Source organism: Chrysemys picta, chromosome 19 (assembly GCF_011386835.1).
Source record: "Chrysemys picta bellii isolate R12L10 chromosome 19, ASM1138683v2, whole genome shotgun sequence".
In the NCBI taxonomy this organism is placed as follows: Eukaryota; Metazoa; Chordata; order Testudines; family Emydidae; genus Chrysemys; species Chrysemys picta.
Window position 1 is genome coordinate 24289827 of NC_088809.1, and position 24482 is coordinate 24314308.

Here is a 24482-nt window from a genome sequence, read left to right on the forward strand (position 1 = left end):
TAAAAAAATAATGCATCAATTAAATTTGTGACTGAACTCCTTGGGAGAGAATTGTATGTCTCTGGCTCTATTTTACCCGCATTCTGCCATATATTTCGTGTTATAGTAGTCTTGGATGATGGTCACTGCGGATTTGACAAAACGCAAAGGAAGTACCAATGTGAGCTTTCTAAAGATAGCTACAGCACTCAACCCAAGGCTTAAGAATCTGAAGTGCCGTCCAAAATCTGAGAGGGACGAGGTGTGGAGCATGCTTTCAAATGTCTTAAAAGAGCAACACTCCAATGCAGAAACTACAGAACCCGAATCACCAAAAAAGAAAATCAACCTTCTGCTGGTTGCATCCGATTCAGATGATGAAAATGAACATGCGTCGGTAAGCACTGCTTTGGATTGTTATCAAGCAGAACCCGTCATCAGCATGGACGCATGCTACAGCAGTGCCATGAGAACGCATGTTCTCACTTTCAGGTGATATTGTGAACAAAAGAGGGCAGCATTATCTCCTGCAAATGTAAATAAACTTGTTTGTCTGAGCAACTGGCTGAATAAGAAATAGGACTGAGTGGACTTGCAGGCTCTGAAGTTTTACATTGTTTTACTTTTGAATGAAGTTATTTTTTGTACATAATTCTACATTTGTAAGTTTAACTTTTATGATAGATTGCACGACAGTACTTGCGTTAGGTGAATTGAAAAATACTATTTCTTTTGTTTTTTACAGTGCAAATATTTGTAATCAAAAATAAATATAAAGTGAGCACCGCACACTTGGTATTCTGTGTTATAATTGAAATCAATATATTTGAAAATGTAGAAAACATCCAAAAATATTTAAATAAATGGTATTCTATTATTGTGTAACAGTGCGATTAATCATGATTAATTTTTTTAATTGCCTGATAACATTTATAAATAACTAGGGCTAACAACCTTAAAGGGCACCATCAACTTAAAAACCACTTCTGCCTGAAATCTGTGTACGTAAGAGTTTCATGCAATTCCAGAGATTTTACCTGACAGGGACTGGGGAAAACTATTCTCTTTTTGCAGTTTACCACCAGTTTTTGGCAGCACTTTCTGTCTAGTCAGTCGCTGTTTCCCATGTTCATGTGGCTCTTTCACATGGCAAATGAGCAGCAAGAAACTTTTTAACAATAGGTTTGTAAAGTTATAACAATTGGAAGGGGGTAATCATGGAACAAACTAGCAGGTGGAGCAACTGTCACAATTTCTAACTCATTGTTTGAAGCCAACTTGATCTCAAGTTGATGGTGTCCCTTTGAATCCTACTTTAACTTAAGAGAATAGTACAAATTTGTGCACGTGAATTACTCCTTTGATGCTGAACTGTAAGGTCCGTCAGCAGAAAGCTATCGTTGCAGTGTGCCCGGCTATATGCAGTTCTGTTCAGGATTTGGATTAGAGCAGGGGTCTCAAACTCAAATGACCACGAGGGCCACATGAGGACTAGTACATTGGACCCAGGGCCGCATTTACTGACACCTCCCACCCCGCTGCCCTCGGCCCCGTCCCCACTCCACCCCTTCCATGAGGCCCCGCCCCTGCCCCGCCTCTTCCCACCCCCATTCTGACCCCTTCCCTGAAATCCCCACCCCAACTGTGGGGTGTGGCGGGGGCTCAGGGCAGGGAGTTGGGGTGTGGGGTGGGTCAGGGGGTCAGGGTGCAGGAGGGGTGTAGCAAGGGGTCGGGGTGCGTGCTGGGTGCGGCAGGGGGTTCAGCTGTAGGAGGGGTTCGGGGGGTGGGCTCCGGCCCAACGCGCACTGGGGGCAGGGCAGGCTCCATGCCTGCCCTGCCCCCACACCGTGCCACTCCGGGAAGCCGAGAGAACCTGGGGAAGGAGGGGTGCAGGGGTGTGTGTGGCTGTTGCTTCAGGCACCGCCCCCAGCAGCTCCCATTGGCCGCGGTTCCCCATTCCCGGCCAATGGGAGCTGCTGGGGGCGGTGCCTGAAGCAACAGCCACACACACCCCTGCGCCCCTCCTTCCCCAGGTTCCGTCAGCTTCCCGGAGCGGCGCGGGGGCAGGGCAGGCAGGCAGGGAGCCTGCCCTGCCCCCGGTGCGCGTCGGGCCGGAGCCGCTCTAGGTAAACGCTGGGGGAGGGCAGGGGGGGCCGCAAGGAGCTTGTGGGCTGCAGAAAATAACCCCGCGGGCCGCATGTTTGAGACCCCTGGTTTAGAGGACGTGCCACTCACAGAATGGTGAAATGACAGACCAGTCGTCCCACCCATATTCTTCTGTGAACTTCCTCGTGATCTGACCCCATGCCATCCCTCTCACAAAGCAGTATCTTCCGTTTTCCATGACCCTCAATTTTCCACCCCTGATTCATTCCTCAGCTTAGGGCCTATGAATGTAGTTCAGCACGGCACTGCCATCTGGCCAATGAACTTGGGAACAGTAGAACAGCAAGTGTGAGCCTGGCTCCAGGTACAGGAGGAGGACAGCAGACATGGAAGGGAGTGGACTGCGCTGAAAGCAGCAAGAGAATCGAGCAGCTTTGGTCAGAGCATCCATCTGTGACACTCTCCTTGCTCGCATAGGTGCCTCCATGGCAGCATCTATATCTATAGATCATCCCAAAGCCTCTGCAGGGGTGTCTCTCCTTCCAGCCTGTGATGTTGCACTCCATATGATTTTATGAAAATATGCTAATGAGTGTGAATATAATGTAACTGGAATATGCTTCATGCAAAAGGTCTCTTGTAAGGTATCATTACAAAGCTTATAATCTACTGAGTGTGATCATCCTATTTGTATGAATGTATCATTCTTGTATCTGAAACTAGGAATATAAAATATAACTCTGAGGTCTGATTGTAGTTATGCAAAGTGTGGGCCATTAATGGTGGTTTAGGATCTTGATGGCTCCCATCAACTAAGACAACTGATTGTAGATGGCTCTGTTTGCTTGCAGGCCTTCCTGTGAGTCAGGCTGGGAGGAATGAAGGCTTGAGGGTCTCACAGGACATGTGACCATGTCACCTGGAACTGAAATCCATCTTAAACCTGGTGCTTTTCCATTTAGAAGGAGCAGTGGGGACCCAGAGAGACAAAAGATTCCCGCCTTGTGCCAAAGCTATATAAGAGGGTAGAACAGAACAAAGGAGGCTGCAGTCATGAGAAATCCCCGAGCTACCACCTGAGCTGGAACAAGAACTATACCAGGGGAAGGACTGGGCCCAGACTAGAAAGGAGTCTAGCCTGTGAAAGAATTTTATTGGACCATCTCTGAGGGTGAGATTTACCTGCATTTAGTTTCCTACTGTATTAGGTTTAGACTTGCATGTTTTATTTTATTTTGCTTGGTAATTTACTTTGTTCTTTCTGTTATTACTTAGAACCACTTAAATCCTACTTTTTATATTTAATAAAATCATTTTTTGCTTATTACTGAATCCAGAGTAAGTGATTAATACCTGGGGGAGCAAACAGCTGTGCATCTCTCTCTATCAGTGTTATGGAGGGCGAACAATTTATGAGTTTACCCTGTATAAGCTTTATACAGAGTAAAACGGATTTTTGGGGGGTTTGGACCCCATTGGAAACTGGGTGTCTGGGTGCTAGAGACAGGAGCACTTTCTAAGCCGTTTTCAGCTGCAGTTTTTGGGGGACGTGGTTCAGACCTGGGTCTGTGTTTGCAGCAGACTGGCATGTCTGGCTCAACAAGGCAGGGTTCTGGAGTCCCAAGCTGCCAGGGAAAATGGGCTCAGAGGTAGTCTCAGCACATCAGGTGGCAGTCCCATGGGGATCTCTGTGACCCAACCCGTCACACAGCCGCTCTGGTCTGCGCCTCCACAGTACGACAAAGCCACAACATCACACACTGGACCAGATCTGTTGCTGGATGCTTAGTGCCACATTGAGACAGTTTGGCCCTTCAGCCAGCCTAAGTGGCCCAGGAGGGTCTTCCATCAGCAGAGAGTCAGCGTAGATGCTATTGCAACACTCACTCCCCTCTCGCTGACAGCACAGCAGGAGAAGGGAGCACGCCCAGGACAACTCTGCACTACGTCATTCCTCAGTTACGTTCCCATCCCCTTGTGGCTACGGCAGCACAGTAGAAATCAGAACATCTTGGTGTGGAGGAAGAGGAGGGTCGGGAGGAGCACACAGCAGCCATGAGTCAGCAGCCTGCAAGCTCAGGGAAGAAGCCTGTTCTCTGAAGGTAACCTCTACCACTCATGAGCCTGTGGCCTGGGATTTACACAGTGTTCTCCAGTGGATGGTTTCCTGGGTTCTTACATCCTTACCTGTAAAGACTCTTCCTCCTTAACCAGCTCTTTCGGGGGGAACAAGTCCTTGGCCTGGATGTACTCCAAACTGGGAGGGCCTTCTTCACCCTGCATTCCAAACAGAACACACACTCAGGCAAGAAGAGTCTGGGAGCAGTTTGAGGTGAATTGGACAAGTTGCTCCAGGGTTATGGATTTGGAAAAACAGTGGGTTTTTTTTTCACTTTTGAAAAGTAACTTTTTTAACCTCTCAGACATCATGGACTAATTCCCACTTTGTTATAGACATTGCTGTTCAATGAGAATACAGCACTAGATCATTTTTATTAGGTCGAGTGGAAACCTATGGAATTAGATGATAAAAGATTGATACTTTGGAAGCTCCATGAAAGTCTCTGAACATTTAACCTCCATGAGTGGTCTTGTGGTGCTTACAAACTTGAAGTCCCATGAAACAAATACCGAGGATAAGACTGTGGGAATTTCCATTATGTGCCTAGAACAAGATTTTCAGAAGTGACTAGAGATTTTGGGGACCTCCATTTCTGGTGCCCATTTGAGACTCTGTAAAGAGATCTGATTCACAGAGGCCCTGTTAGGATACGTCAAACTGGGAACCTCAAATCACTAGCAAGTATGGAAATCTCACCCTACTTTTCACCCACTTCTAAACTGTGCAAAATGGCATTTTTTTCCCTCTCTCATTTAAGGACTTGTTTCCTTCCTTAGAAGAAGATTTTTTTGAAGTAGATATTAACTGGACAAGGTAAGACTTTGGGAGAAATGCAGTTTAGAAGTCTAACTTTCATTGAAAGATCTCTTGTAAACTAATTTTCTTCTAGAGTCTCTCAAACTGGTTTTATTCGTTGGTCATGAGTGAGGTCTAGGTTTGGAGAAAACACACAGACTTCACAAATATCAAAAAACAAAAGCTTGTGACTTTAAAATAAAATACCTTTGTATTGTGCCTGAGCCATTTGGGGAAGAAACTTGAAATCTGGCACAAGGCTAGTCTCCATGACAGACCATGGTGGCCTAGTTATTTTACCAAGTTATAAGGGTTTAAATATACATATCACACCAGCACAGTAATTTCATACCAGACTTTTAAAATGAAGATGTCAGCACTCTCTAGTGTTGAATAGTATCAGAGGGGTAGCCGTGTTAGTCTGAATCTGTAAAAAGCAACAGAGGGTCCTGTGGCACCTTTAAGACTAACAGAAGTATTGGGAGCATAAGCTTTCGTGGGTAAGAACCTCACTTCTTCAGATGCAAGTAATGGAAATCTCCAGAGGCAGGTATAAATCAGTGTGGAGATAACGAGGTTAGTTCAATCAGGGAGGGTGAGGTGCTCTGCTAGCAGTTGAGGTGTGAACACCAAGGGAAGAGAAAGTGCTTCTGTAGTTGGATAGCCATTCACAGTCTTTGTTTAATCCTGATCTGATGGTGTCAAATTTGCAAATGAACTGGAGCTCAGCAGTTTCTCTTTGGAGTCTGGTCCTGAAGTTTTTTTGCTGCAAGATGGCTACCTTTACATCTGCTATAGTGTGGCCAGGGAGGTTGAAGTGTTCTCCTACTACGCAAGAGGATAAATGGACACAAGTCAGATATCAGGAATGGCAATATACAAAAACCTGTAGGAGAACACTTCAACCTCCCTGGCCACACAATAGCAGATGTAAAGGTAGCCATCTTACAGCAAAAAAAACTTCAGGACCAGACTCCAAAGAGAAACTGCTGAGCTCCAGTTCATTTGCAAATTTGACACCATCAGATCAGGATTAAACAAAGACTGTGAATGGCTATCCAACTACAGAAGCACTTTCTCCTCCCTTGGTGTTCACACCTCAACTGCTAGCAGAGCACCTCACCCTCCCTGATTGAACTAACCTCGTTATCTCCATACTGATTTATACCTGCCTCCGGAGATTTCCATTACTTGCATCTGAAGAAGTGAGGTTCTTACGCACGAAAGCTTATGCTCCCAATACTTCTGTTAGTCTTAAAGGTGCCACGGGACCCTCTGTTGCCTTTTAGTGTTGAATATAAAACTCAGAGGCAAAGTGCACATGGACTCATCCTTGTTACTCCTGGGAGAATTTTGCGCTACTGCGCAATGCCGAATTTTGCAGAAATTGATGTTTTTGGCACAGAATTTCCTTTCTCCCACAGAAATGGGCTGCAGTGCTGCTGGCCACCACTAGGGGGCCACGGGAGCCAGAAAAGCCCAGCTCACACATAGAAGACACTGCCAGGGGGAGTGGGAGAGAGCTCGAGGGTTCCTGGCAGCTGCCGTTCCCAGCATGCCCTGAGGGAAGGAGATGGCAGTGCGTGGGAAACTCCACACAAGTTTGGGACCGAGCATCAGGTGGCTTCTCCCACTGGATCCCTGGGCTCTGGGAGGTATGGCAGCGGGTGTCTGGGCTACAGCTGGACTCTGGGGGAGAGTGTGGGTATCTGTCTGAGGGGGACCGGCAGCTGGGCTCTGGGGGGAGGGGGTGTGGGTGTCTGGTCCCCCCAGCTGAGCAGGGTGCAGGGGGGTAGGGAGAAACAGGGTCAGAGAAACAGGAACTGGGCTGTCATAGGGGTTTCTTTAACTCTCTACTCCTGGTGGAACTTTTGTGTGTGTCTCCATTGTTACGGACATACTTGCTGACAGGTATTTTGAAATAAATTATCAAAATAATTGAAACTGGTGTGATTATGTAGTGTTACTTTGACAAATAAAATGTGCAGATTTTTAATTTTTTGGCGCAGAATTGCCCCAGGAATATCTCGTGTAGCACAGAGTGCAGGCCCAGCACCTCACACAAACACACACCATGGGCCTAATACTACTCTCTTCCCCGCAACCAGAGCGTGCCCTCCCACACACTCCACAATGCACAGAACATCGGGCTAACACTTCACACACCTCCCCCAGCGGGGCACCGTGCACCAGCTAGCACCTCACACATCCATGTGTGCTAGGGTGACCAGATGTCCTGATTTTATAGGGACAGTCCCGATATTTGGGGCTTTGTCTCATATAGACGCCTATTATCCCACACCAGATTTTTCACACTTGCTCTCTGGTCACCCTCCTATACGCACAAAGCACACACTCCCATGCCCTAGCGCTCTGCCTGGTGCCAGAGCAGTGTGCTATCAGCTCACACACAGGCCTTGGGGTTCTCCCGAGGGCAGCCGACAGACACACCCACCTGGCATGGAGTGAATAGTACTTGTTCTAGTTTATGTCTAGATAATCTGTGGCCGTAGGGTCATCAGACCTCCACCTTGGCATTCACTAAGGCCCAGAACTGCTCGCCATAAAGGTAGCAAGGAGCTCCACTAGCATCTGGGTAGCACAATAGGGATGTGAAGCAAGCTGCAGCCCACCGCACAAGGGGCTCTACTAAGGAGCTGGCTCAGTATAGGTATGAAACCAGTTCTGAGAGCCACCTTCTTCCCATCACTTACAGGAGATGCTTTAATCCAGCTTCAAGAAGTTCTGCAGCCTGTTTGCATAGGGGTTGGGTTGAGCAGTTCTGGTGGCCCCTTCTGGCCTTGCAATGTATGGATCTGTGGGTCCCCCGGCTCATCCCATTCCTTCCTGGGCCTTGGGGCAAATGGGATTGCCTGCATTGCCCTCAATATGCTCATAACACTGCAGCTCTGCATTAAGATAATGACTAATCCAGTGTCATGCTTCAAGGTTTCAGCCAGCCAGTTGCCTGTAGGGATCAGGAAGGCATTGTTTTCCCAATGCACAATTGGCTACACATATCTGGGATTTTTTTTGCCTTCCTCTGAAGCATCAGTGATTCTCCACCAGCTGGAGATGGGACCCCAGGCAGGCTGGACCAGTGATCTGAGGTGACACAGGGAATCCTTTCTAGCTGCCAGGCTAGTGTGTCTTGGTCACATGCTCAGAGTCCAACTGATCGCCAGACTTGGGGTTGGAAAGGAATTCCCCCTCACCTCCCACAACAGATTAGCAGGGATCTTGAGGTTTTTATCACCTTCCACTGCAGCTCGGGGTCTGGCTCACCTTCTGGGACCAGCTGCGCACATCTCACCTAATCAGCTCCCTGTCATTGCAGGGGCTGTGGCCATCAGTAGCAACTCAGTCTCTCCTGTTCTCCGCCTGTATGCACAGTTTAATCTCCTGGTGACTGAAATGCTTTGGTCTATTTTAAGACTTTGGGCTCCATACAGAGGTCACTGGATGAAACTTCATGGCCTACCAGATGATCCACTTGCCCCCTCTGGTCTTAAAGTCTATGAAACTTCCCTTTCAGTCACTATAAAAACACGGCATCACTCCCAGCTGGAAGCCAACTCACTGTAATTCCCTAGTGACTAGCCACGTTGCAGGTGCCTGTATGTAGATAACAGGGAGACTTCCACAGGCTTCTGCCCCTACTGGTCACCAGTAATGAAGGGGGAAGGCTCCCTGGAGAGTCTCCAGGGGAACAGCAACGGCTTGGAGCAAGAGCCCTGCAAGCCACCAGTCAGCTCCCACCCAGCTTCACTCGCTGCTAGCCAAGTAGTGATGAAGCAGGAAAGCACAAAGGCAAGGCAGTAGCGGTGTCACTCCAGGGGACAGACAGCGAGCAAGGCCTATGGCCAGGTGGCTGCAGTGTGCCATCCCCCAGAAGTGGGTACCTGGACTGCCACACCAGACATCACTATGCCGTCCACTAAGTAATGCCGGGGAAGGGGCGGGAGCAGCCCCTGGAACAGAACTAAACAGAACTTCAGCCAGCCGTGTCTCCTCATTTCCTTCCCAGCATGTCAATAGGGTGGGAGCTCTGGGATCCCCTCCCTATTTGTCCCCTTCCCAGGCAGCATCAGGCCGGGGGGGGGGGGGTTCTCAGGGATTCCCCCCAGGTGCCTGCTGCTGTCATACTGTAATTTTCCAGCTGCAGACAGGGGCTGGCTAGGAGTCTGCGCAGCACAGCACACTCAGTCTGGCCTCGCTGGCCGACTCACAGCTATGGGCTAGTTCGAGCTGTGGCCTCGGGAAACTGCAGGCAATCGCTGCAGGACTAGTAGGGTCCAGGGCTTCTCCCAGGAGCCCGTGGAATCAGTGGGATGGAAGATTCCTCCCCCCAAGAAAAAGCAGCTGGGGCAGAAGAGAGCAGCATGTCGAGCCCAGGCAGGGGAGCGAGGATCTGCAGGACGCCCAACTCAAGGACAGGCTGCGTCTGGGACGGCTGCCCCTTCCCTGCCTCAGGACAGGCGCTGGAGAGGAAACCTGGCCTGCAGCCCTGCATGCAGACACTTAACAGACAAGAGGGAGGAGAAGAGAAGGCACTTACAAAGCAGTTGAGCATGGAGCAGGAACTGCGGCCCGGCAGACTCATGTTCATTTCCAGAGCTGACGGCTGGGCTGGGCGCACACAAGCAGCATCGCCCTTCTCTGGTCCTTTGCTGCTGCCGGCAGCGACTCTCACAATCACACCCGATTAGTGCAGCCTTCCCATCCCTCACAGGAGGGCAGGCGCATCCCTGCTGCAAGCCACTACAGCAGCTGTGCTTGCTGACAATGGAGGTGGGGGAGGGAGGGAGGGTGGAGAGACTCCACCTACCTCCTAAGGAAGCAGAGCAGGCCCTGCCATCTGAGTGCCTCCTTGACAGACTGCATGGAAAATGGAGACACCAGCAAACGGGCCAGAAGGATTCACCCCCTCGCCACCCTCACACGCAGAGCCGGGATTCTGCTGACACATCCCCCCCCCCTTCAAACGGAGCTGCAAGCGGAGTGAGAGGAGCCTGCTGGGAAATGCAGTCCCGGCCTGCAGCACACCCCAGAGGCACCTGCCACACAGCAGCATGTGCAGGAATGTGCAGGAACAATAGCAAGCAGCTCGCTTTGTGCGCTCACCCTGAGCCCCTCCTCCCCCACGAGGGACCCCAGGGCCTGGCTCCAGCTCCAAGCTTGCTGCTTGGGGATACTCAGTTCCACAGACCCACAGCAACTGGGTCCCAAACCTCCCTGAACTGCAACTCACCAGTGCTCACAGCCTTCCCCACCCAGCAGATAAACTCTGCCTGATCAGGCGGAGGGGACAAAGGGGCTGTCCTCTCCCACCCTACAGCCTACAGCTTCCACAAGTACACACCCTCTGTGTCCACTGCCCTGCCCAGGCAGAGCACAGAGCACTTAGGGGGCACTGCCCCATTGGCCTTATCTACACTAGGGTCAAAATGTAGCTAGCCCGAGGACAACTGCCCTGGTGTTAGCACAGCTGGAAGCCCTAGTGCAGACAAGGCTCCCGTGGCTGCCAGCACTTTTCACGCTGTATCAATCAGCCTGTCTGAACAGTTTTAAACTGACTGTTTAAAATGGCTCTCGGAGCCTCGCCTATGCCAGGGCTCCTAGTGCTGCCAACCCCAATGCAGCTGCCCTGGGTAAGCAATAGCAACAGTGGGAAATGTTCAGAAAATCTCTCCAGTGCAGACAAGCCTCTTCGCTCTCACAGGCCAGTGTTGCGCCCCTGAGCATTGCCTCTACCATCACCTCAAGAGGGGTTTCTTCCTGTTGACTAGCAAAGATCTGCTGCAAACAACAAAGATGCTAATGCTTTTCAAAGAAGAGGTCACAGGACTCTTTTACAATGGAAAGAAGCGGTCACACACACACACTCTCTATATAAATTGTGGGTTTCTAGTTCATATTTAAACAATGAACAAGGGAGAACTTCTGTCATTTACCTGTAGAGGAGCTCGGGGGTGGGGGGGGAGAGGGGGCGGCAAATGGGGACAGTGGATTAGCTGGGTGTTTCTGTTTGACAAATACAGCAGGAAAGTGTGTAACAAATGATTTACCCTGGTGATTATTCGCCAGTAAAAGTGTTATGGAACCTTCTCTCTAGATTTGTACCTACAGAACTGGGTGCTGATACAAGGGCAGAGTTAAGGTTGTTCATCAAGACTTCGCTTTGAATTTCCATACTTTAATATCAGCTTTAAAAGAGCTGAACAATCGGACCTGACCATCTGCCCGCTAAGCTCCTGTGCTTGTTCTGCACTTTCAGACTGCAGCCCATTTAGAAATCTTTAGTTAATGAAGTTTGGTCTTTTAAAAATAAGTGTGTACACATCTCTTAAAACAAAACTCCTGCAGAGCAGCTCAGCCTGCCCCCAGCTGGAGACAGACCTGAAGCTAAACTCACAGCAGAATTTTGGGAAATTTTAGCTCCAAACTTTGCAGGCTTGTCTCTGTTTTCAAGGTGGAAACACATGTGCAGCTTTCCCACAAGTGAAATAGTGCTATGGTTCCATATAATTAACCAAGAAGGACACAGCCAGTGCTCTCAGAATAATTAGCATGGAAACGAGAATGTTACATACAGAGCACAACTTCCCTGAATGGGTCATGGGGAACAGAGACTCCTGAACACGAGTCTCCAGGAGCCTTGCCTGCCTAGCTTACTGGAGATGTTTTCTAAATGCTATCAAGTCATGACCGTCCTTGGCTGGCAGTGTCAAGGAGCATTCTCCCCACCATCATGCCTGGAGGGAGTAAAGCGTGGTGGAACGTTACAATGCCCTTATCCACATGCCTCCCACAACTCCAGCCAACACTGCTTACTACTGCCCTTTGTTTAGTGTCAGGGTGTTAAATGTACACATTGAAAGTTAGATCCAGCTTCCAGCATGCAGCTCCCCTCACTGCAACTTCCCAAAGCATTGGCCCACCAGTGCCTGTCAGCCACAGCTCAGAGGGCCAAGGAGGGAGACGCAGCCAGAGACAGGGAGAAAAGACTCTCCCTTGGGGGCTGGGGAAGGAAAGTACTGGAAGGGAAAGGATGGAGAGGAGAAAAGAGTTATGGGGAAAGGACTCCACTGTGGGTGTGGGGAAAGAGAACGGGAAATTCACAGAAATGTGGCAATGTAGGGGCATGACTGGCCACGGCTGGGGGGCACACAAAGGGGTGTTTGAGGGATGGAGGGGGATGGCTGGCCATGGGCAAGGGGCACAGAGATGAAGTTAACAGAGGATGGGAGGTTTCACAAAGGTATTTACTATAATTGTCTCTCAATGGGACATTTAACTTGAGTAGTTGAACAGTCACATCCTGCAATCAGACACGACTGCAAAATGAGCCTCATGTCAGTGACCTTTTACACCTGACCCACAGACCGGAACTGACCACTATGCTGCATGTGGTGTAGCCACTCTGTGCCGACAGGAGAGAGCTCTTCCACCGGCATAATAAACCCGCCTCTGTGAGACGGTAGCTGTGTCGGCGGGAGAAGCTCTCTTGCCAACATAGCGCTGTGCACACCGGAACTTAGGTCCATTTAACTTACGTTGCTCGGGAGGGGTGGGGGGCAGGGGCTTATTCACACCCCTGAGTGACGTCAGTTATACCAAAGTAAGTGGTAGTGTAGACCTGGCCTTAATCAAATTTCAGGCTCGGCAATTTCTGAAAGTGCCTCCTTTCCTATGCCCGACCCCACCGGTCGAGGTTGGAGTAAGTTAACCATATCTTAAAATTTAAAAAAAAAAAAAAAAAAAAAAATCACAGAATTATTTGGTCACTTCATTTAGGGATCTGAAATGTCCCCAGGGATGACAAGTGACCACTGACTGTCACTCCTGCCCGCTTCTGGCTCAAGCGAGGCAGGCGTACGTCTCTCTCGGAGGAAGGGTGTCCGAATGAGTTTACCATGAAAGACTGAACACATCCCTAACATTTCCTCTGAGCAGCAGCACAGCTTTGGTAGTGACTGTACTCGTTCACTGCAGATCCTGGTCAGCACCATGAACGCTTGGTGCCACTGGACTTTTTCCTGTAATTTATGTCGCTCAATAGGTAGTGATCAATGGCTCCGTGTCTAGTTGGCAGCCAGTATGAAGCGCAGTGCCCCAAGGGTCGGTACTGGGGCCGGTTTTGTTCAATATCTTTATTAGTGATCTGGAAGATGGCATGGACTGCACCCTCAGCAAGTTTGCAGAGGACACTAAACTGGGAGGAGGGTAGATACGCTGGAGGGTAGGAACAGGATACAGAGGGACCTAGATAAATTAGAGGATTGGGCCAAAAGAAATCTGATGAGGATCAACAGGACAAGTGCAGAGTCCTGCATTTAGGACAGAAGAATCCCATGCACTGCTACAGACTAGGGACCGAGTGGCTGGGCAGCAGTTCTGCAGAAAAGGACCTAGGGGTTACAGTAGACGAGAAGCTGGATATGAGTCGACAGTGTGTCCTTGTTGCCAAGAAGGCCAACGGCATTTTGGGCTGTATAAGTAGGAGCACTGCCAGCAGATCGAAAGACGTGATCATTCCCCTCTATTCGACATTGGGGTGGGGCCTCATCTGGAGTACTGTGTCCAGTTTTGGGCCCCGCACTACAAAGAGGATGTGGAAAAATTGGAAAGAGTCCAGTGGAGGGCAACAAACATGATTAGGGGGCTGGAGCACGTGACTTATGAGGAGAGGCTGGGGGAACTGGGATTGTTTAGTCTGCAGAAGAGAAGAACGAGGGGGGATTTGATAGCTGCTTTCAACTACCTGAAAGGGGGTTCCAAAGAGGATGGATCTAGACTGTTCTCAGTGGTACCAGATGACAGAACAAGGAGTAATGGTCTCAAGTTGCAGTGGGGAGGTTTAGGATGGATATTAGGAAAAACTTTTTCACCAGGAGGGTGGTGAAGCACTTGAATGGGTTACCTAGGGAGGTGGTGGAATCTCCTTCCTTAGAAGTTTTTAAGGTCAGGCTTGACAGAGCCCTGGCTGGGATGATTTAGTTGGGGGATTGGTCCTGCTTTGAGCAGGGGGTTGGACTAGATGACCTCCTGAGGTCCCTTCCAACCCTGATATTCTATTATTCTAATTCTACCACTTTCTGTAGTTAGAAAAAACACAAACATTTTGACTGATGAAAGGAAAGAACAGGCCATGTCAGGTGTCCCACAAAAAGTTCTCAGGACACCAGAACATCATATGAAACCAAGACTATCCTATTAAAAGCAGGACATATGGTCTCCAGGCCTGGGGACACTGCATCTCTCTGGGTGTTCCCCACAACTGGCCAAAAAGGCCCATGCTTGGCAGGCTCTGGGTCACATTACCAGCCGTTAGGCTCAGTCAGGCTTTTCAATGACTATATGACATTTGCTTACTGGATGCTTTGGGTCAGGGAAGTTTTATGAAAAGCAGGTTTTTCAGGAGTTACTGAAAACAAATAAAACACAAGTCGCCCAGACAATGTCTCAAGCCTTTGCATGCTCCCTGCAGCATCTCCAAGCCATGTGGGATGCCATCCAGAGTGGTACCCCTCCTAACAATGGTGTATAACAATAATGCTGTATGAGCATCGGAGAAAGGAACCAAGATTCTCTCCAACCCCCTGACCAAATAGTGACTATGCTGAGCACTGCCCCAGGACATTGAGAACATTCACTCATGCCACGCATTCCAGCAGGAAAAGCTTCTCTTCACACAGAATCAATTAGTAACTTTGAGAAAATGGTGCATATTTATTCAAGCTGATATATTTTTGCCTCAATCTCATCTCTGCCCTAGTTTACAAAGCATGTTGGGTCTTTAGAGTTTGCAGCCTTGAAACCAGGCTGTTTCCCAGTAAGGGGTACAGAAAAGTGTAAAATATTTATGAGTTTCTAACAAAAGGTGTATTTTTACTTCTCTAGCTCCAAAATGGCTAGGTTCATTTTCTTCAAGCTTGGCAAGAAATTCTCCTCTGGCCTCACAAAGTGCACCGGTTTTCAGACCAGGGGAGGGTGCTTGGTAACGTTACAGCAGAGCACAATATAGGGTTTCTAATAGGACAGTGGTTGCATGCATGACTAATAGAACCACTAGCTAATGCAACTCCATAATCAGAGAGATTAGAGGCAGCAGACTTTTTAGATCGTTCTGTGTCTCAGGGCCAATGCAGGAGCATGCGCCATGTAGGCTCTCCAAGCACCTGAACCTGCACGGCACTGAAATCATTGCCGATTTTGCGAGAGTTCAGGCTGCAGGATTGAGCCACTATTATCACTTCCATTTCAGGGTTTAAGAGACCAACCAGGGGGGCTTCCTCCAATTCCCTTGGGAGATTCTGCCATTTCTTTGATCTCGGGGGTAGGAAAGTTTTCCTGATGTTCTACCTAAACTGTCCCTTTCTTAATTTCATCCCATTACTCCCTGTGTTGGACTAAATAATTCTCTCTCCCTTTTCACAGACTTTAGATATTTGTAAACTTGTGTCCTACTTCCTAATGGTTGTTTGGTTAAAATAAACCTAGTTAGCACTTTGAATTTGAAAGAGATTAAAACCCTCCAGCCCTTTGATCATTTTTGCTGCTCCTCTCTGAGCTCCCCTCATCATGTTGATCCCCTTCTAGTAAAACTGAGCACAAAACTGAATATAATTGAATATAATACTCCTGGTCCAGTCTCATTAGAACCATGCAAAGAGGGATTCGCTGTCTACCTGCTCTGAGACATGATCACTCTGCAGGATTTGTTACATTCAAACTCCTATCTGATTTACTATCCCCAATACCTCTACAGCTGGTTTCTTTCAGCATTACTGCTTTCTAGCTTACTTCCCTCCCATTGATTTTGTATGATTTGGATTATTTTCCCTCAGAAAGGTTTTTTCCAATCTCATTTTGTTACTTTGTGGCCACATTCCTACTTCCTCCACATCCGTTTGTATTTTTCTTTCCTCACTGCTGTTTGAAATTCCTCCCAATTTAGTCTCATTTGTACCAGGGTGCCCGGTGCCACTGCACCTGCTGTGGCACCGTCAAAGCGGACTGCCCCGCCTGACTTGCCTGGCCCACCGACTGTCGACTTGGAAGGGAGGCCGGGCTGGCATATGATCTACCACCATCCCGGGACGGAGATGAGTGACGGCGACGTGAGCTGTGCCGAACCCGAGACTCTGATCCCGGCATGGAGGAGTGGGAGTACCGTCTGTAGAGGCTGCTCTGTGAATGGCTCCGATGGGCGGATCCGCGATGGTGGGGTACCGGCTATCAACGCCTGGGGCTGCGGGAGCAGTGCCGTGGCGGGGACCTTGAATGGCACGAAGAGCAGGAGCGGCGTCGACGTCCATACCGCGAGGGGCTACGATAGCTTCTCGGAGATGATAACCTCCGGTGCTGTCTGTCCTGGTCTTGGAGGGGCACGCTCTCATAGTGAGGTCTACGTTCCCTCGAGGTGGAGCGGTGCCTGGAACCCCTGCTGTCCGGCACCCAGCCAGACAATCTGGTGGATGTTGACGGGGACAGGTGCGGGCTGCGCACGGGATGGTCACTGTGCAGAGAACAGCGTCAGGAAACTTTCCTCGACTGTGAGTGGTACCATCCAGGCGGCGACTGTGGGGGTTCAAGTGGCTTGCCTCTGGACCGGGGAGCTGCTGACATCGATGTGACCAGTACCGGTAGAGACGTAACGTCTCGAGCTGCCTGCAGGGCCTCCGGCATGGAGGGCACCCGAATGTGGCCACTGGCGTCCAGGGAGGCCAGGTCGGAGTGGGCCGGGCTACTCCGCTCGACTTGAGTCGGAGGCCGCGAGGCTGATGGTGATTGAGAGCTGCCCAACGTGGGTCTAGTCTCTCCCCCAGCTTTGCTCCAGTGCGTTGGTGGATAAGACCTCTTCTTCTCCTTTTTAGAGAGTGTCCCGTGGACGGGGAACGGTGCCGACTGGTGGAGGACACCGTTGGGTTGCCGCGCACCTATGCCATGGTGCGTGGTGATGGCTCACAGTCATATGTCCCGCTCCTTCTTGGTCCGAGGCTTGAAGAATCGCTGGGATGGGTTTCCCCCAGACAGCGTAAACAGTCCGTATGTGGGTCACTCACGGGCATAGGCCGTTTGCAAATGTCACACGACTTAAAGCCCGGGGCATGCCCTGACCTGGGCGCACTTAACTAATCTACCTAAACTTCTTTTTTTGGGGGGGATAACTACAGGTACTAACTACGAACTAAATGAAGTCCAAAGAGGGAAGCTACAGCAGAGCTGGAGCAGAGCAGTTCTGAAGCACCTTCACTGGCAGCAAGAAGGAACTGAGGGTGGGGGGAGCGCACAGTGCCCCTTATACCGTGCCATGGAGGCACCACTCCAGGGGTTGCTGGGGCACTCCCCTATGGGTACTGCTAAGGGAAAATCTTCCAGCACCAATGCACGTGGCGAGCACACACACCTACTGTGGAATGCCCATGAGCATTCAAAGAAGAGCACTCGAAGAAGAACTGCACGTTTGAACTACTTCTAGCTGGTTTGCATTTAAGCTAATTGAGGGATCTTGTGAAACCCCCTTGTCCTAATACAACTGTTTTCTTGATGCTGATGGTGAGAGCAAATGCCTGACAGGCACTGAAAGGTCGTCCATGAGTTCTTATAGTAGATCTTCATCGTGGGCTATGAGGGCAGCAGCAGCAGCGAATAGAAGTTCCCTGATGAGCACCTTTTTGACTTTGATCTTTGACTTAAGTCGGACAGGTTGAAGAGTTTCCCATCTAATACTGCTCCATCTTGCATGTCCTTAAACGCAGAGTTCAAGAGTACCGAGAAGAAGATTCCAAAAGTGTAGGGGCAAGAACACATCCTTGCTTCACTCTGCTTTTCATCTCAAAGCTGTCCAAAGTGGACCCGTCAAACTGGACAGTTGCTCTCATGTTGTTGTGGAACGAACGTATAAGACTCAACAGGGTTGGTGGGAAACCTATCTTTTCTAGTATTGCAAATAGACCTGCTCTGCTGACTGTGTCAAATGCTTTGGGTAGGTCCACAAAGGTGATGTACAATAGTCGGTTTTGCTCTCTGCAGTTTTCTTGGAGTTGAAGCAGAGAAAATATCATGTCTATAGTTGATCTTCCAGCCCTGAATCATAGGGTAGACATGAACTGTAGCTGTTGCAGTGGCCCTTTTCACCTTTATTTTTATACAAAGTGATGATGTTTGCATCGCGCATCTCTTGTGGTACCTCACCCTCTTTCCAGCATTTAAGTAGCAGCTGATGAAGATATGGTAATAGGCTGTCTTCCCGCACTTGAGGATTTCCGCTGGGATTCCATCTTTTCCAGGAGCCTTGCTACTTGATAGCAAATCAATGGCCCTGCTTAGTTCTTCTACAGTGGGCTCCATATCTAGCTCTGGCATGACCTGTAGAGATGGTATTTGGTCCAGTGATTCGCTGGTAATGTTTCTTGTGAGTATAACTCTGAATAGTGTTCAACCCAACAAGACAGCTCACTCTTGCATTAATGTAGCATTTTATATTTATGTTTTGTAGTTCATACTTAAGGACAGAGGATAATAGATTAAGACACATGTATAATAAGAAAAATAGGAAAAACATTACTACATATGTCAAGTGCAATTTGCTGGAAATGTAATTTTGCATTTCCTGATTTCTTGCAATTGTGGAATCTTCGCACTGCAATTTTTGCAGATTTTTCTAAAAAGATTATTAAAGAAGGAGTAGAAATATCTGGTGTTATTCAGAACTCACTGCCACAGGTTTTGCTAACAAAGTTCATAAGCTAGTAGGTCTACAGTTACTTGGGTTTTATTTCTAACAAGGTCTACCTGTAAAGCTCATCACCTTGCTAGAAAGGCTATTCAGCTTCCGATTAACAAACTCTGCTGGATTCGTCACCAGAGTCAATCAGTGGCAGTGCTCTGGAGAACTACGGCTTGTGGCGTTTACCAGCACAACTTGTCAACTGCATTAAACAGCAATTTGCTACTGCATTAAATAGCTATAGGTGCACACATATCCACAGTTCCATGAACACCTTACATGTGACTGACAACATTCCCTATGGTGTGGGCACCGAGCCATATGTTCAAATGTTAACCTTGATTTTAAAAAAGCTTTTTGAAATGTCAAAAGTTCAGTCATTTTGTAACTAACTCCTCAAAATAATGGTGTCCAATTTTCTTATGCAGGAAAAGTACTTTGAAAATGACTGAGGGGATTTGGTGCAAACCTTCTTAAAATAAACCAAAGCAAAATAAATTAGACAATCTGGCTTTTGATAGAGGCCAAACATTTCAGCACAAAAGCTACAGGTCTTGGAAAACATAAGGTCCATCTAGCCCAGTATCCTGTCTTCCAACAGTGGCCAATGCCAGGTGCTTCAGAGGGAATGAACAGACCAGGCAATCACTGAGTGATCCATCCCCTATCGTCCATTCCCAGCTTCTGGCAAACAGAGGCTAGATACACTCAGAGAATAGAGATGAATCTCTGATCATCTTAGCTAATAGACATTGATGGACTTATCCTCCAGGAACTTATCTAATTCTAGTTTGAATCCAGTATTACTTTTGGTCTTCACAACATCCCCAGCAATGAATTCCACAGGTTGACTGTGTGTTGTGTGAAGAAGTGCTTCCTTTTGTTTTAAACCTGCTGCCTATTAGTTTCATTGGGTGACTCCTGGTTCTTATGTGAAGGGGTAGACAACACTTCCTTATTCACTTTCTCTCACGATTTTATAGACCTCTATCGTATCCCCATTCAGTGATGTCTTTTCCAAGCTTCAAAGTCCCAGTCTTTTTAATTTCACCTTGTCTGGAAGCTGTTCCATACCCCTAAGCATTCTTGTTGACTTTTTGTGTATCTTTTCCAATATCTTTCTTCAGATAGGGTGACCAAAACTGCACACAGTATTCAAGGTGTGGGCATATTATGGATTTAGAGCTGTGTTTCTCAAACTTTTGTATTGGTGACCTCTTTCACACAGCAAACCTATGAGTGCGACCCCTCCCCCCCTTATAAATTAAAAACACTTTTTTTGTATTTAACACCATTATAAACGCTGGAGGCAAAGCAGGGTTTGGGGGTGGAGGCTGACAGCTCGTGACCCCCCCATGTAATAACTTTGTGACCCTCAATTTGAGAACCCCTGATTTATACAGAGGCATTATGATATTTTCTGTCTTATTTATCTCTTTCCTAATGATTCCTAACTTTGTTAGCTTTTTTGACTGCCACTGCACATTGAGTGGCTGTTTTCAGAGAACTATCCACAGTGACTCCAAGATCTCTTTCTTGAGTAGTAACAGCTCATTTAGTAAATATAGTTGTAAATATAGTTGGGATTATGTTTGCCAATGTGCATTACTTTGCATTTATCAACAATGATTTTCATGTGCCATTTTGTTGCCCAGTCACCCTGTTTAATGAAGTCTCTTTGTAATACTTGGCAGTCTGCTTTGGACTTAACTATCTTGAGTAGTTCTGTATCATCTGCAAATTTTGCCATCTCACTATTTACCCCTTTTTCCAGATCATTTATGAATATGTTGAACAGCACTGATCCCAGGACAGACCCCTGGGGGACACCAATATTTACCTCTCTCCATTTATTCCTACCCTTTGTTTCCTGTTTTATAACCAGTTACTAATCCATGAGAAGACCTTCCCTCTTATCCCATGACAGCTTACTTTGCTTAAGAGCCTTTGGTGAAGGACCTTGTTGAAGGCTTTCTGAAAGTCTAAAGTACACTATATCGACTGGATCACCCTTGTCCACATATATGTTGACTCCACCCCAAAGAATTCCAATAGACTGGTGGGGCATGATTTCCCTTTACAAAAGCTATGTTGACTCTTCCCTAACAAATTGTGTTCATCTATATGTCTGACCAGGGCTAGCGGTTGCCTAGGACGGCAGCATTTTGCCACCCTCGGCGGCAAGGGGTCCTTCCGCTCCGGGTCTTCCGTGAAAATTCGGCTGCGGGTCCTTCACTCGCTCCAGGACCCGCCGTTGAAGTGCCCCGAAGACACGGAGTGGAAGGACCCCCGCCGCCGAATGCTCAGAGGGGGAGCGCTGTGCCTAGGGCGGCAAAAACCCTGGCGCCGCTCCTGTGTCTGACAATGCTGTTCTTCACTCTGGTTTCAACCAATTTGCCTGATACTGAAGTTAGGCTTACTGGCCTGTAATTGCCAGGATCGCTTCTGGAGCCTGTTTTAAAAATTGATGACATATTAGCTATCCTCCAATTATCTGGTACAGAATCTGATTTAAATAATAGGTTACATACCAAACTTCGTTATGATCATGTGAAAACTGGGAGCAACAAAAGAAATCATTTTTCTATTTTAACTACAGCAGAAAATTTGGGTTCCACTGTTAGAATCCCTACCTAGACCAGCGGTTCTCAAACGTTTGTACTGGGACCCCTTTCACAGCAAGCCTCTAAGTGCGACCCCCCTTATAAATGAAAAACACTTTTTAATATATTTAACACCATTATAAATGCTGGAGGCAAAGCTGGGTTTGGGGTGGAAGCTGACAGCTCGCGACCCCCCCATTGTAATAACCTCACGACCCCCTGAGGGATCCCAACCCCCAGTTTGAGAACCCCTGATCTAGAGTAATATTTTCAAAAGCAACATTGGAGTCTCATTGAAAGTCAATGGGACTTAGACGCCTTAGTATCGAAGTCACTTTTGAAAACGTTACTCCTACTAAACAGTTCCTTACCTAGATAAGGGCCAGACTGAACAGCCTTATTCATAGTTTTGAGCAGTTACTCAGACAAGCAATCCCATTGACTTCAGTGGGGCAACTCATGTGAGTAACTGCTCACCAGCTTGAGCAAGAGATCCGCAACCACACCCTAAACTGCTGGAATTAAAACTACGTATTTCTTTTCATGAAGATTTTAACCAGACTAGACTGAACACCAACCGCCACGGTACCCAGAGGACACTGCCTCCAACTCGATGCATTGCTACTCGATGCATTGTTTACGTCCATGAGTCAGTTTGCAACACATGCAATGGTGCAAATTTCCAAGCAAACGAATCAGTGAGGTTTCCAAGAGGTGCTGTACCATATACTCTCCTAAAATCAATCTCACCATCTGCCCTTGAATAATTATTTTTGTCATGGACCAAAAACGGATCCAGTTCACCTGGAATGATATTTTCCTTTAAAATCAACATGCTGTCTCACACACAGAGTATGGCTACTCCGCCCATGGCGAGAAACCTCCCAGACCAGGTGACAGACGTAGGCTAGCAGGGCTCACATTCGCTCTCTGAAAGTAGCTGTACAGACAGAGCTTTGTGCTGCAGCTTGGGCTCAGAAGCCCACCTCTCTCCCTAGGCTACAAAGCCCAAGCTCCAGCCGAGCCACAACTTCAAAGCCCCGACTACACGGCTTGTTTTAGGGCACTCGCGTGAGCCGCGCAATCCCAAGTCTTTCAACCACGGCTAGGAGGCTCGCTGTTGCAGGCTGTGTAGACATACCCACCGAGCTGTCAGACACAGGCTCCCTACAGACACTTCTGCTCCGATACATGTCCAGCCTCTCTCACAGATGGGGGTGCACACACACACACCCCTCTCTTTGCACATAAGCTTCCCTACAGTCTGGGTTCAGAGTTTGGATGCTCATTTTTTTTTTCTTTTTGAACTGAAAAATCTAATCAACTCCCCTTTTATTTGTTAGGGCTAACATCCTTCTTCTACCTGGAATCATATGGCCAGGGAAGTCCTCCCACCATGATATAATCTCAGATGATGAGGAAACCAACTTTTACCTTTTCTGCAGTCACATCATCACTCCTCAAAGCAACCTAAGCATCCACTCCCAGGTCTGTAATGAGAGCCAAGGGGCCTTTTGCATAATTCTTGGATCCCAGGGCCCTCCAGTGTTGAAAGTGGGAAAATTCTAGTGCCCAGAGGCCTGGGCTAGCACACAACTGCTGCCAGACAACACTATCTTCTCACTTGTGTGCCATTGCTTGATGGCACCTACTTGTTCTGATCCCTTTCTTCTACTTAATTCATTCTCCATTTCCCAGCAGTTTGGTTCCTACTTCAGATGCTATTGCCACAGCTTGGAACATCTCAGATGCAACCACACAGGCTGTGTCTAAGATGCAGAAGGTAGGTGCATGGACTCTGGAGTTTCCAGTTACTGCAGGGAGAGAGGGTAAAGCTCTGAAGAAAGTAGAGAGAGATGAACAAAAGGCAGAGAGACTAGAGAAAGTACTCACCATCATCACAAGGCTTGGGTCCAGAGCTCTCAATTCAAATCCAGACGGTTTTCTCCCTCTCTCTATCTTCCTCCAGACTCACCTATAGCAAAGAGAAAAGAAACCAGTATAGAGGCTGTAGGCATACGGTAATGGTACTGCAGGGTGCACACAATGCACACACAGAAAAGGATTAGCATATGTAGGTTAACAAGAGCACACAACCTATACACCTGTGACCATTAACCTTGTTATTTGGCTTCATCTTCATCTCCGCAGGGCCACCACTAACAGAAGTGCCCTCTGTCAGGGCAACCAGCCTCTCACTGTGGCACCCATCTCAAGGGCAAATTGCTTCTCCTGGGAACACTGGAAATGACAGTTCTCTCCCCGATACACTGGGCAGAAGAACTCTGTCCATTCCCCAATGGAGAGATGGGCAGGGCAGGGCAGGGCAGGTCCCTACCTACTCCCTTTCTTTTCACTGAGGGCTGCTCCAACTTCTGGGCAGCCAGCAGGAAAGAGCGCCGCCTTGGTTAGACAGGTTTATGAGCAGAAAATAATCAAAAGAACACTGAAATGTCCCAGCATGAACATCTTAAACACCCAGGCCATGATTTTCAAGAGCAATAGGTGATTTTGGGTGCCAAACCTGAGACACCATAAAAGGAGTCTGAACTCTGGAAAGTGCCGAGCACCTGCATCTGAACACCAGGCCTCCTGGAGGTGTCTCGTTAGGCAAGCAAAGTCCCCAGTCACTTAAAAGACTTGGCCTCTGTAACTTCATGAACAGTAACAACATTGAGGCCAGTGTCCAGTGACTGAGGCATTATTCCAGACACTTCATCTCTGCCTTTCCAAAACCTTGAATGGAGAGACAGCATTATCCAGATAAATGGAAAGTCACTGGATCTGGAAAGGATGTTTTACTCTTTGAAGATTGGTTCAAGATCAGAAACCTGAACTGAGCAAGCACGAGCTAGTGCTCAAGGGGTATGTCATCTCTGGTTGCCCAAGATGCCCAAAGGGAAGGCTCCAGACTTGACAGAGCCTTTGCAGTGCAAGAAAAGTCATGGGAATAGTCCCAGCATAAAAACAGAGGGTCACGCCTGCCTAGTCAGCCTGGAGACTCAGAGTGAAGAGGTGCGAGCTGCTCCCAGCTGGCAGGTAGAACATGGGAAACAGTCCACCAGGTATCTCATGGAGAAATAAGAGCAAGCCAGAAGGAGGGGGCATCCTAGAGGGAAAATGAAATGGTGATGGGGGGTGG

General features: G+C 48.1%; 1 protein-coding gene across 8 annotated transcripts in view; it reads right to left on the bottom strand.

Annotated features, from left to right (window-relative positions):
- The window catches only part of MTMR4 (myotubularin related protein 4), a 125386-nt gene that overhangs the window by 50542 nt on the left and 50362 nt on the right, over nt 1–24482 (bottom strand). For 4 of the 8 annotated variants that reach the window (XM_065573086.1, XM_065573087.1, XM_065573088.1 and 1 more), the window contains 2 exons: nt 23234–23315; nt 4273–4362 (listed from right to left, as the gene is read on the bottom strand). In XM_065573086.1, the coding sequence (XP_065429158.1) occupies nt 4273–4362; nt 23234–23239 (96 nt within the window). In that variant the 5' untranslated portion in view covers nt 23240–23315. Of the gene's footprint in view, nt 1–4272; nt 4363–9560; nt 9995–23233; nt 23316–24482 lie in introns of those variants that run through there. The other 4 variants (XM_065573091.1, XM_065573090.1, XM_005278853.5 and 1 more) reach the window with 3 other exon arrangements.